The sequence below is a fragment of the Oryzias melastigma genome, linkage group LG3, assembly GCF_002922805.2.
Source record: "Oryzias melastigma strain HK-1 linkage group LG3, ASM292280v2, whole genome shotgun sequence".
NCBI classification, from domain to species: domain Eukaryota; kingdom Metazoa; phylum Chordata; class Actinopteri; order Beloniformes; family Adrianichthyidae; genus Oryzias; species Oryzias melastigma.
In genome coordinates, this window is record NC_050514.1 from 6,664,199 (window position 1) to 6,678,009 (window position 13,811).

Below are 13,811 nucleotides of genomic sequence, written 5' to 3' on the forward strand. Positions count from 1 at the left end.
TATTTTCAAACAGAAAAAAGATCCAGCTGTTCACTTGTTAGGATGGTTATTTATTTTAAATCCCGCTGAACGTGCTTCTCACGTGCATCTGATCAGACTGTAACGTGGCAGCGCATGTGAAGTGACAAGCTGCGGCGCGAGGGGGGGGGGCACGCCGCTCTGCAGCAGCGTCACCCAAATGCTCCTTTTATCTCGACAAAAAGGAATAAATGTAAGTAAATCCAAAAGGACCGCTGACAGAATCAAATGTTGGAATGGTTCTCCCTCAAAGACTTCAACAATGACTTGTACGATTCTCCGGTGTTATTAAAGAAGAAGCTGTTTACATCCGTGGTCTCGTGGTCGAGGCGTGGAAAGAGGCGGACACTCACAATAAACTCACTCCAGATTGGTGACAGAACGTCCTATAGATTCATGACTCAGCTATGACTCACAGAGACTCAGACCAATCACTGAAGATGGGTTGCAGACGTTTGCAATATGGTGATAGTCGTTTCAGGAAGTGACGGTGAAAGCGGTGGTCTACTTTCACGAGGAGAGGAGGTAATGCATTTCCAATGGGGGATCTCATGGATCGAGAAGTCCATTATTTTTACAGTCAATGATCAGGAAGAGGAGGGAGCTCGCGCGTGCTCTTAAGGGTAGTTGCTGATAATGATTAGTGTGGCATGATGGCATTGTATGACAGCGTTACCATGTCAAAAATGTGTGCACCACATAAACTGTATGAATACTTGACAATACACTTGCCATATGCACAACTATTTTCAGCGGGCCTCAATTGAGACACACCTGTGCCCCTGTGCTTGGGATGCTCTACGACCCTTCATGAGCCCGGACAACCTCAAAACTATCTGGGTCAACCCCCACACAGGCGCATGTGGTTTTGGGTTGTCATCTACTAAACTGATTCCAGGTGGTGCTTGAGCTTGATCGGGTGAAAGTGTCAGGATGGAAGGTCTCCTTCCTCCCTTCACCTGTGCTTCAAGAACCTGCACGCTCTACTTGCATACAAAACATTTATTCAAACTACAAAAGACTGAATCATGGAACGTCAGTGACAAACCGCTGACTGATGGGGAGGAGACTGCCAGAACCATCAGGTTAACAGTCTGTAAAACCAGAGTCTGATCTGCTGCTGGACATCTGTGCTTTCATGTCAGCTCCATCCCCGTGAGGAGCAGGTCCTCAGTTCTCCACCTCCTCTTCGCCCTCCTCGGGCTCCTCTTCCATACGTTGTTCTTCCTCATCCTCTCCCTCCTCATCTTCCTTGTTCTTTTCATGCTCACCGTCTGCCTGCTTTTTTTCTTTGCGTTTCTGCTCAGATACTTCCTTCTTTCCTTTCTGTCCTTTCTTGTACACTGTTGAGGAACAACAACTGTTAGTTGTTGGACAGCAGAAATAAGCAATGATGCAGTTTGTGCTCCTCTGCTCCTCACCTTCTAGAGCTGCTCTGAGAGGCTCCAGGAAGCGCTCAAACTCCATCTCCTCCATCGCTGCCATAACATCCCCAGCATTTAAAGTCTTCCGTTTGGCCTTCAGTGCAAAATTATTGGCGCTAAAAGCAGAAAAGGATTTTTATTTCAGAACAGAAAGTGCTGGATGCAGTTGTGTGAATGGGGGGCTTCTCACCAGGAGGTTGCATACAGCACAAAGACACTGGCAGCCTGGGAAATGGCTCTGCGCGCCTCTTTGGACACGTTCACCCCATCTGGAAGCTGGGGGAAACAGAGCATGGAGGACAGTCAGAGTCATAACTGGGGCAGCAGAAACAAAACAGTTCAGAGAACCAGAGACCTGCAGGCAGATCTGTGCCAAAAAGAATCGAAAAGCCCACAACTGATGAGAAAAGCATGAGCAAACTCATTAGGTGTAGTGGTATAGCGCCACCATGTCTTCCCTTTGAAGAAAAGCATGCTGGGAAACAAACAACAGTCAAACAAAAAATGTGCATCAAACTATACTGCTGGTTCTGTTAAGAAACACTTGGAATAAAAGTGATCCACTCCAGGAAGAGAAAAACCATTGAATGGACCGTCTCCCAACTCCGCTTTACTCGAAGGCCACGTCAAAAATAGAATATATGGTGAAGGACATCCAATCTTGTGGATTTTAATGCAATGAGGACACCGCTCTTTAGTGCAGCCACAAACCATTACTTTAATAGTCGACTAATCACTGATTATTTTTTCTGACGAGTCAACTAATTGACAATTTTAACAGTCGATTAGTCCACGTGGCAGTCCTACTCCTCTTTACCTTTTTTTTCCCAACAGCAAATATGACCTCCCCCATTTACCAAAGTAAAAACCTGATGAATGATCATTTACAAAGACTACCAATGAATATAGTGTGCTGATGATGAAAATTAACACACACCTCGTCTTCCACACCAACATTGTGTAAGGTGACCCGACACTCAGTGGACAGGACGGTAGACCACTGCTGCATTGTCCAGGCCACATGGTCTTGTACTGCAGACGTTCACTGGGGTGTCTTGGTGTCAGTGGATCTCCTGCAGCAGTCGTCTGTCATTCCAAAGTTCAGTCGGTTGTGAACAGTTCATCTGTAAACCCTAGAACCCTCATATCTGGTAACCGGCCTGCAGCTGTGTGGATTTGCTAAACCGGGTCTGAGGTCCTCAGGTTCTGGTCCTGGTTGTGGTCTGTCACAGATGGATCTCCACTCCTGGTTCTGTCACAAACTCTGACAGTAGTTCTGTGTCTACTGATGACACTTTGAGACTCACCATGTTCACCTGCAACACCTGACCGTCTACTACCCACCTGAAGGAGCGGTGTCCAGGTGCTGCTCATCTGTTATGTTTTCATGTCTGTTTGATAAACTTGGAATAACTTACTGACAAAATCAGCCTTTCATACCCACAGAATGCTGAATCTGATGCCACATTCAAATGTTCTTCAGTTAGAATTGTTTGGTTTTGGCCTCAATAATAAAACACACGGTACACAGCGAGACCGGTATGTGGAAAACACTTGAGGTGTATCCAACAAGATAACATCTTCTAAGACAAGGCTGAAAGTCTGAGTTTCGTTTTTGTGACATCAGTGTGAAAAAAATACTGTGGAATAAATGGGTACCTTACATGCAATGTCTTGTGTTTTTCTTATAGGAAAAAACTGTGTAGTTTTAGAATATAACACCAAAAATTGTGTATTACTAGACCTTAAGTGACCTTTTCCTTGATGTTTGCTGAAAAGTAGCACAAAATGACTATATTTTGGTGACAAAATAATTTGAATACACAGATTAATCCTGTTGCTGCTTGCAAATTATTGACTACCTGCTTACCATTATCCTTAGAATAAGAGCTCAAAGTTGTGTTCTTTTAAATGAGCATCAGTTTCAGTGGTTGCAATTAGAAATGATGTCATACCAGCGAGTTCTTCCGAAGATGTCCGGTGACAATTTTGTATGGAAATTTTGAGCCTCTAGGTAAGAATTCGGCTTTTGATTCACCCTAAAGAGCTGATTTAATAGTAAATCTGCATGTATTATACATCAATCTCTTTGTAATTTTGTTGAGAATATAGCAGTACCCAACACATAAGTATATTCTAACATTAGTTAAGTAAAATCATAACTTTTACTAACCCCATCCCCATAAATTTTCAGTTTGTGAAAAAAAATACATGTCGTTAAAAAAACAAAAAAAAAAAACAAACTTGCATTCACTCAATTTTCAATGTAGAGCTACCAAGATTGAATCACTTATACCCATTTATATGGGCTATAAGCAGTTTACATTATATGGACCTAAAAACTTTAATAATTTGAGATCAAGTTTTTTTTACAGCCAAGTTTTCATATTTGTTTTAGAAAACGTCTGCCAATTTTGCATGTATTTACTAACTTATTCAATGATGAAGTCAATTTATCCAGCCAGAACAACTAAGGAAAGGCTTCTTATATTATTGGTAAGTAAACTAAGCATACCTGTTGCATGTGTTATGTACGGAAGAGGATTAGGGCCACTGAAAAAAAAAAAAAACCCCCATGAAAAATTCTGAATTTTTTCTCAGAATTCTGAGAAAGAACTCAGAACTACGGAGGCCCGTGAGCAACATTCTGCAGCTAGCTCTAGCAGCACACCGGAGTCCTGCAAACCGGAGAGAAACGAACAAAATTGTCCTCTTTACGTTTCTTTTTCCGTTCTTTAAGCTAACCAGATGAGGCTACTGTGTTCATAAAGGAGCAAAAGGTGAGTAAAAAAGATTTATTTTATTGGAATTTGTAAATAAAAGCGCTAAAGACTATGCTAGCATTTCGTAAATGCTATTTCAGACGTAACACGTCTTTTAATAATGTACGTATGCTGTTAAGAATGCGGGTAAACATTTGGGACTGACAAACAGTCTCAGAGTTTTACGCTGTGCACAGAGAGTGTGTAGAAATGCAGTTTTGTTCGTACGAAACCCGTTTACGTTCACCTACCGATCGTCTCATTCTGGAGATTTAAAGACGTCTTATACTTCTGAAAATACTTCGGGGCATGTTATCCAAAAGATTGTCGTCTTATTTTTTTTCTTAACTCAGCCTGACTGTGTAAACAGCCACCAATCTTTATTTAGATTATTTATTTAGATTCACAACAATATTAAGCTTAGGGTTCAGGAAATGTTTGTCAGCATGTAAACAGGCTCCAGAGAAAAAAATCAAAGTGCCCATCACTTGGTAAGCCTTGTGCTATCCTGGGTATGTTGACGTTGGGGTCATCTGGAGCCCACATAACCTTGTTTATTTATCCTTTTTAATGATTTTTGATTGTGTTAGTTAGTTTGAGTGTACATGGCAGATATAAAATCCTGTCCACCTTCATCCACATTTGGCAGAGGACGGATAACACGTCAACGTAAGGCTTGGGTCATCTTGACCCCTTAAGATAGCTCAAGGGTTTAAGGTTCTTGTTCAGTCTCAGCCTTAACCTTCATCTCCGGTGCCTTTCCCCCCCTTGCAGCTGTCTGGTCTCACCAACAAAAGCCGAGGCACTGGGTCATCTTAAACCCACCTACCATCAGCTGGCTCCTAATGGTGGCGCCTGCATCATGGAAAAATGGAAACTGCATTGGCTTCAGTGGGCTGAAGCCGGAGGTCAGGCAGTGGAAGACGTCACACCCGCTCTGTCTGATGATAATATAGGCTACTATCTATGAATTGACCAGAGAGATGGGTCTCAGTATGCACGCACCAGAGAACTATATAAACTCCACAGAGAAGACATCTTCTCACTGTGAGGGCCGAGTGCAAACCTCTGTGTACCAGGGTCCAAGAACCCTGCGAACGAATTACTTTTGATTTTTACTTTACTTTTTTTGCACTATACAAGTAGTGAAAGCAAACATATGAAACGCTAAAATAAGTTTTATACAAACACAGATTGAATACCTTAAGTGAACAAACTGCTGCTTAGAATTTTGAGTTTCAATGAACGAAAAGCAGACAGAGCGATCGCCATCTTTGTTTGGGTTTCAGACATTTAAAGTTGTCCGTGGCTCGGTAAAGATCGTTCGGGTGAGTCCACAGCTCCGACCCTCGTCCTCTGGCGATGCCTCGTGAACACCTTCCCGGGTAAACTCACCGCCTCCTTGATGATGCGCGTGATGACCGCGTTAGGAAGGTTCAGGTCCTCCGGTTTCTCCGCCATTCCTCCGCCCGCGCGGAAAACATGCGACTCTGCTCCGCTCTGAGCTCTCCTCTGTGATTGCCTGGATTCGCACGCGCGCTAATATGGACACGTGCTGTCAGATTCAGCCTAAAAGTGCTGGCGGAAACATAAGCCGTTTTATTTTGAGACGTTTCCCGCGAACCTCCCGGAAGTACGTCATCACAGGATTTTTTTTCTTCTTCTTTTCACTTACAACTTTATTGACAAATGTTGAACATACAGAAAATCAAACATTGCTGTTTCAGTATGGAAGCTTATTTGAGCCATTATTTAAAGTATTATGCATTTATCAACTTGCAAATTCATCATGCAATTTGAAAATGCATTTGGCAATGTTATATGATCAAATACTACCTTTGGAACACCAAAAAACAAAGTTGTTTTGTAGGGCTGGGTATTGGTTATAATTTCCAGAAACGATTTGATTCACAAGAGCCTCAATCAATTCGATTCAGATTTTTTCTGATTCTTTCGATTCTTCAATTCAATTCAATTTTGATTTTACACATTTATACACATTTGTTTAGAGGGTTAGCGCTCTTGCCTCACAGCAAGAAGGTCCTGGTTCAAATCCCGGCTGGGACCTTTCTGTGTGGAGTTTGCATGTTCTCCCCGTGCATGCGTGGGTTTTCACCGGGGACTCCGGCTTCCTCCCACCGTCCAAAAACATGCTTCATAGGTTAATTGGTGACTCTAAATTCCCCCTAGGTGTGAATGTGAGAGTGAATGTGTGTGTGATTGAGGCCCTGAGACAGACTGGAGACCTGTCCAGGGTGAACCCCGCCTTCGCCCTTCAGTAGCCGGGATAGGCTCCAGCACCCCCGCGACCCCGACAGGGAAGAAGCGGATAGGAAGATGAATGACTGAATGGATGAATTTCAAAAAAGAATGCCCGTAAGTAAATAAAGATGTTCAGATTCGCATTAGCCATCCTATGAGACGTTCTATTGAATGTTAGCATCAAGCTAGTGGACTGTCGCTTTTTGTGCTAAATCGATTTACATCTTTTGTGAATCGATTATTGATCTTTAAGCTTAGATCAATTCAAATTGATTAATCAATTTTTTCAGCCCAGCCCTAGTTTTTTCCTACCTGGTAGTAAAACCATTTGACTCAATGCCTGAGGCTCCGACTTCATGATTTACCCGGGCTAAATTGTCCTCAGTGAGCAAATATTTTGAGTATTTATATGCGTCTATAGGTTTTGAAATACTTTATATAGTTAGCATGTAGCTCAAACACTTCAAGTTTAAAGCTAATTATGGTTAAGATGTGTGTTTTACAGTGCCTTGTGAAAGTATTAGACCCCCTTGAACTTTTCAACCCTTTGCCACATTTCAGGCTTCAAACAAAGATATCAAACTGTAATTTTTTGTGAAGAATCAACAACAAGTGGGAAAAATCATGAAGTGGAACAAAATTTATTGAATATTTCAAACTTTTTTAACAAATAAAACACAGGAAAATTGGGCGTGCAAAATTATTCAGCCCCTTTACTGTCAGTGCAGCAAACTCTCCAGATGTCCAATGAGGATCTCTGGATGATCCAATGTTGACCTAAATGACTAATGATGATAATTAGAATCCACCTGTGTGTAATCAAGTCTCCATATAAATGCACCTGCTCTGTGATAGTTTCAGAGGGCAGTTTAAAGCGCAGAGAGCATCACGAAGAACAAGGAACACACCAGGCAGGTCAGAGATACCGTTGTGGAGACCTTTAAAGCTGGATTTGGATACAAAAAGATTTCCCAAGCTTTAAACATCCCAAGGAGCACTGTGCAAGCAATAATATTGAAATGGAAGGAGTATCAGACCACTGCAGATCTACAAAGACCGGCCGTCCGTCTAAACTTTCAGCTCAAACAAGGAGAAGACTGGTCAGAGATGCAGCCAAGAGGCCCATGATCACTCTGGATGAACTGGAGATCTACAGCTGAGGTGGGAGAGTCTGTCCACAACAATCAGTCGTATACTGCACAAATCTGGCCTTTATGGAAGAGTGGCAAGAAGAAAGTCATTTCTTAAAGACATCCATAAAAAGAGTCGACTAAAGTTTGCCACAAGCCACACTGAACATGTAGAAGAAGCTGCTCTGGTCAGAGGAAACAAAAGTCCAACTTTTTGGCAACAATACAAAACGTCAAACATGGTGGTGGCAGCATCATGCTTTGGGCCTGCTTTTCTTCAGCAGGGACAGGGAAGATGGTTCAAATTGATGGGAAGATGGATGGAGCCAAATACAGGAGCATTCTGCAGGAAAACCTGATGGAGTCTGCAGAAGACCTGAGACTGGAACAGAGATTAGTCTTCCAACAAGACAACCATCCAAAACAGAAAGCTAAATCTGCAATGGAATGGTTAGAAAATAAACATATCCAGGTGTTAGAATGGCCAAGTCAAAGTCCAGACCTGAATCCAATCGAGAACCTGTGGAAAGAACTAAAAACTGATGTTCACAAGCGCTCTCCATCCAACCTCACTGAGCTGGAGCTGTTTTGCAAGGAGGAATGGGCAAAAATGTCATTCTCTCAATGTGCAAAACTGATCGAGATGAACCCCGAGCAACTTACAGCCGTAATCGCAGCAAAAGGTGGTGCTGCAAAATATTAACTTAAGGGGGCTGAATAATTTTGCTCACCCAATTTTTTTGTTTTTATTTGTTAAAAAAGTTTGAAATATCCAATAAATTTCGTTCCACTTCATGATTGTGTCCTACTTGTTGTTGATTCTTCACAAAACAATTACAGTTTGATATCTTTATGTTTAAAGCTTGAAATGTGGCAAAAGGTTGAAAAAAATTCAAGGGAGCTCAATTCTTTCACAAGGCGCTGTATATCCAGTTCAAGGATGACCCGATAAGTCGATTAATCAAGAAATAATCTGTGATTAGACGACTATTGAAATACTTGTTTATGGCAGCCCTAATGAAAACTCTAAAAACCACAGAGATGCTAAAGTTAAGAGATAAAGTCCTGCCTGGTTCACAGTTTTAGCAGCATCAGCTGCTTTTGAATGTGTGGTAAAAAGCAAAGACTGAACACACAGCTAGTATTCCAGGGGGTACATTGTACCTCCGCCAGAACTTCTGTGCAGTATTGGACCGTACCGGCTTACTTTCAGCCCTGAACGGAGGTTATCTGCTAACCATGGCATTATTCCTAGTACGTTCATATCCTGTTATTTCATTTTGTTCATCTCTCACCAGGAATCCATACATCCACAACTTTTAACTCCAACATCCTATATTGTGGAAAAACACGGAAATCGCCAAATCTCACAATTTGCCACAAAACCCTGCAGGCTGTGTGGTCATCCAATAATAATTTCAAAACTTCCTTTGGAGATCCCCAGCACGTGGTTTTGGTCTTGTTTTTTTAATGAAGCTCCTCAGGAGATTTTGGCTCCATTTTCAACAGTTTCTCCTGCAATGATGTCATCATCCTTTTTTTTTCCATGGTGATTTTTCAAACATGTGGAGGGGGGCAAATTCTCAATTTAAGAAAAAACTCTATAGCTATGTCTGAATTCCCCCCTACACTCTATATAGTGCGTTCACCATTTTCTAGTGCTGTCCATATCTACTAATTCCAAAATCGAGTGCACTCGAGATTTCATAGAAGTCTTTGCGAAAAATGAGCGTGCATTGATGCTCACTAGATTAGTGAATATAGACCACAATGCATTGCAGTCGAACAATTTTCAAAAAAAAAAAACATATTTCAATGTATTTTTTTTAAATAAACCATCCACATTTTTACCACCAGACCACAATGGAGTCATAAATAAATGTTTTGAAACGTTCGTATTGTTTCGATTTTGACTTTGTGAAATCGGTGACGTCATATGAAAAACACAAGTTATTAAGGGCGGTCTTAAAGGAGCGACGCGCGTTAAGTAACAAACACCTGTTTGAGCTGATATTCATTAGCTGCGTTTCCATGACACATTTGCGCAAAACTTTATGGAAATTCTAGGAATTTCGAAAAAACACAGTTTCAAAATGAGACCGTTTCCATTAAATCATCATTTTGCGATAAAGCACAAACCAACTCACGCAATAAGTCATTAAAAACACGGCGATGAACGAGAACAAGTGTTTTTTTTATTTGATTCACTAAAAGGAGCATTTGGGTGATGTCACAGCTCTGTCTGGGGCGTGCAGCTCAGCTCGACTCAGAAGAGATAGAAGCCTGTTTAGCGGTTAAAAGAAAAAACATTCTAACAGGAAAGAATCTGGACCTTTTTTCTGTCTGAAAACACGACAACTTCCATTCAAGTTTCTGTCACGGCTCTCACGCTCATGAGACTTCAGGCTCCAAGCTGCAAACGTGCTTCTGCAGATGAAGTGATGAGGAAAGGAGGAGGAGCTACGTGATTCCGTATGACCACAGTTTCTAAAGAGCTGTGACGCTGTGGGATCTCTCGGTGTGCAAACTGTGCAGCACTCAGAGCAGATTCTTCATAAAGAGAAGAGCATTTATTTAGAAAAAAGTGTTTCCATTACAGTTTTGTGAAAAATGTCTGTTTCAATACATCCCAAATACCACCTCCTCTAAGCGCAAAAACTTTTTTAGAAAAATGCCAGTTTTTTCAAAATTGTGATGTTTCCATTATTATCGAAATTCCAATTTGCAAAATTTCAGAGTTAATGGAAACGCGACTATTGAAGACAGGACAAAACTGGAAGATATACGGTATTCTGCATCTAAAATGAAAGTGTTTTGCTGATCATCACTGGATAAGGGGATAAATTGAGTGTTGCATTAGTCTGGGGGCGGAGCTGTCAGAGCAGACTCTTCCTGGAGGGAGCTGTTGGCATCGATCTTATATCAGCACGTTTCCACCCGCTCGTTTCGTGGGTATGGGAGGGGCTGCTGCAGACAGTGCAGGTTTTTATAGAGGATTACTCTTAAATACATGAACGGATCAAAATACCATTTTGAGGTTCTTTATAGTGAGAAATGAACAGTAAAATGCATCCAAAACCTCAAAAAGTAGAATTTTCATGGCAGGGCCCCTTTAAGATGGTGGCATGTGTGTGAAATTTCCTTTTCCCATATTTTGAAAAAAATCGCCAATTCTCACTCTCTGCCACAAAATGGCCACCAAGCTGCAGGTCACATGGCCATTCCAGTATCATTTCTAAACTTCCTTTTCATATCCTCAACATGCGTGTTTTTGTTTGTTGGTGTATTTTTTTTTTTTAGCTGCATGAGCAATTTTTGGCCCATTCAATTTTTTACAGCTTTGACAGCCATTATGTCATCATCTTGGGGGGAAGGGGGCTGGGCGTTTACTCTGCCCAAAATTCATTTTCACCAGGTACTAGATGTGTGCAGTGTGGTACCTTTTTGTGCATGTGGCAGGGTCACAGAATTGCTTCTATCTGCAAAAACAGTTTGGTCCTGGCAGTCAGTGACTCTGTGTGTGTGGACCATAATAAAACTTCATTTTCAGCCTTGTGGAGCTGGGCTGTGAAAACATCGTCAGACACAAATCACCCAACATTTGAACATAGGGAGAGTTTACTTTGGACATAACTGCTCCTCTTTAATAGGTTTGCTCATGAATGTCTTGAATACATATCAAGTAAAGGACAAAAGAGCATCATCTTCAATACTCAAGCACAGGCTGACAGTTTAAACCAGTTTATTGACTACATAATGTAAGTTCACACAAATGATCACATTTTCACAACAGCAGAAGTCTCTGTAAATCTCCACTGGGTATTATAAGGTTAATGGCTGTTTCCATACACACTTTACAGGAAGACAAAAAAAAATCCTCAGCTCAAAGAGAAAGTCACCAAATGACCAACAATTCATTTAAAAATGTGAGCATGAATGCAGTTAAAGGCTGGTTAAAGAAGGCTTTCTCTTCTAAAATGAGTTAAAACAATGTCCATCAGCTGCTTTCAGAAAAGTGTGGAATCTTTTAGAATACATCTATTTCAACAATGATTGGACATTTATAAAAATGTGACTGAAATTCAAATAGGATCCAGCTGCCATTGAGAGAGCTGGAAGACTAAATCAGATTCTTACAAATAATCACTTAACGTGTATACAAAGAACGACAAGCAGAAAGGGATAAAGTCCATCAGCTGAATATTTCAGCCAGTGTCTCAGACATTTTTCTATCTTCACAGACCGAAACAACATTTCAAATTTTAATGGGAAACTAAGCATGTAGTGAAAACTCCACCACCGTCGTCCACAGTAACAAAGCCTAGCTAGTAGAAAAAACACTTATTTTACATTTAGACATTTTTTTGGTAGGAAGAATTTCCATCTGCTTCTCCAGGGTTTCAGGAGGTGGTCTCAGTATCTGGGCACTTTGCTGTAATCAGCTGTGCCAATGTTTCTGCACAAGCAGATGGACAGGATCATCCCCAGCAACTGTTGGACACAACAAATTCAAAACTTCAATCAACGTTCAGTAAAATAAAATAAAAAACATCAAAAATAACATTTCCATAACACTTTCATGTTCATTTTTTGTCAGGACCAAATCTTTTCCTCCTCTGCTGAACTGCAGTAATAAATGAAATAGAGATTTATCATTTCCAATGAACTTTTGTTTTTTAAAACATTAAAGACTGAGAAAAGAGGGATACTCTGTGGATAGTTTGACAGTCTGTTACTGCCGCCGCGTTCTCTGGCTTCAGCTCGATGCAGCGACGTGTCCAGCGGAGCTCACGCCATGAATATGCCGGCAGACAGACCGCTATGCTGGGGCTGGATCACGCTTAAACCTCCAGAACATTTAAAACGTCCCCCGGTGAGCTTGCTGTTCGGAACGTCGGGGGTGCGCAGCTCTCGGGACTCGGCGCCGGACGAAAGCCGGTACCACCAGACGTGGTACTGGACGCGAACCGGAGCCGGGTTAGGGTGCAGGAGCTCTCCAGGTCCTAGCGCCGGCCGGTTTTAGCTAGCAGCTCGGTGGTTGGAGACCCGCCCATGATTTAATGAGAGCAGCCGGTGAGTTAGAGGGCGATGAGGGACGTCCGCGCGCGGTGTGGAAAGGGATGTATGAGAAAGTCCGCGATTAATGCGTCAAAAAAATTGTCGGCGTCACGCACATGAAGGATTAATGCGTTTTTAACGCGACAAATCTGACAGCCCTAGTATATATATATATATATATATATATATATATATACACACACAAGTCTTGCATGCCAAAAAAGTGTGAGCAGCTCTGCTCTAAACCAGCAGCTCTCACCACAGTCTTCCTTTTTTCATTTTTGATGACAGCCATGATGTTACACATCACACCTGAATCCTCCCTCCACCCATTCCAACCTGCTTGCAGCTCTGGAACAGGGGTCACCAAACTGAGAGTTACTTCAAGAGTACTGAGTCATATGAAGGGCTGCCATTTTGAAATAACAAATTTGCTCAGTTTGCTTTTATTTATTCCATAGACTGTAAAAATAATGGACTGAGCGAGCAATGAGGTCCCCCATTGGAAATGCATTACTTCCTCTCCTCGCGAAAGTAGGCCGCCGCTTTCACCGTCACTTCCTGAAACGGATACCGCCATTTGCAAACAATCTTCAGCGATTGGTCTGAGTCATAGCTGAGTCATGGAATCTACAGGAAGTACTGTCGCCAATCAGGAGTGAGATTATTGCAACCGTCCATCTCTTTCCACGCCTCTAACACGAGACCGCGGATGTAAACTGCTTCTACTTTAATAACGCCGGCTCGAGACGAGGCTGAAGTTGGCTTCTGATTTTTTCGAACAGGACCTGTTTTTAGGTGGTCTGAGTTCGAAAAATACAGTGGAACGCTCTCGCTGTGAGAAGGAAGCCAACTTCAGCGTCGGCGGCTCGGGAGAATTGTACAAGTCATTGCTGAAGCCTTTGAGGGAGAACCATTCCAACATTTGATTCTGTCAGCGGTCCTTTGGGATTTACTTACATTTATTCATTTTTGTCGAGATAAAAGGAGCATTTGGGTGACGCCGTGCCCGAACTGCGCACTGCCCCCTCGCGCGGGCCGCAGTGTTACTTCACATGCACGGCCAGGTTTACAGTCTGATCAGATGCACGTGAGAAGCGCGTTCAGCGGGATTTAAAATAAATAACCATCCTAACAAGTGAACAGCTGGATCTTTT

At 42.0% G+C, this 13,811-nt stretch overlaps 2 protein-coding genes across 4 annotated transcripts in view; both read right to left on the reverse strand.

Moving 5' to 3' along the window:
- Positions 1–1,002: 1,002 nt before the first annotated feature.
- On the reverse strand, positions 1,003–5,665 carry pole3 (polymerase (DNA directed), epsilon 3 (p17 subunit)). Its single transcript, XM_024296271.1, has 4 exons — positions 5,600–5,665; positions 1,633–1,718; positions 1,440–1,558; positions 1,003–1,361 (listed from the first exon to the last, which is right to left on the reverse strand). Exons 1-4 carry the CDS (start codon positions 5,663–5,665, stop codon positions 1,189–1,191), a joined length of 444 nt encoding a protein of 147 aa, XP_024152039.1. The 3' UTR covers positions 1,003–1,188.
- A 5,656-nt stretch (positions 5,666–11,321) lies between these two features.
- LOC112161124 (CD82 antigen) overlaps positions 11,322–13,811 on the reverse strand; it is a 38,011-nt gene continuing 35,521 nt past the window's right edge. For all 3 annotated transcript variants that reach the window (XM_024296140.2, XM_024296141.2, XM_024296142.2), the window contains exon 9: positions 11,322–12,087. In XM_024296140.2, the coding sequence (XP_024151908.1) occupies positions 12,010–12,087 (78 nt within the window). In that variant the 3' untranslated portion in view covers positions 11,322–12,009. The remainder of the gene's footprint in view (positions 12,088–13,811) is intronic.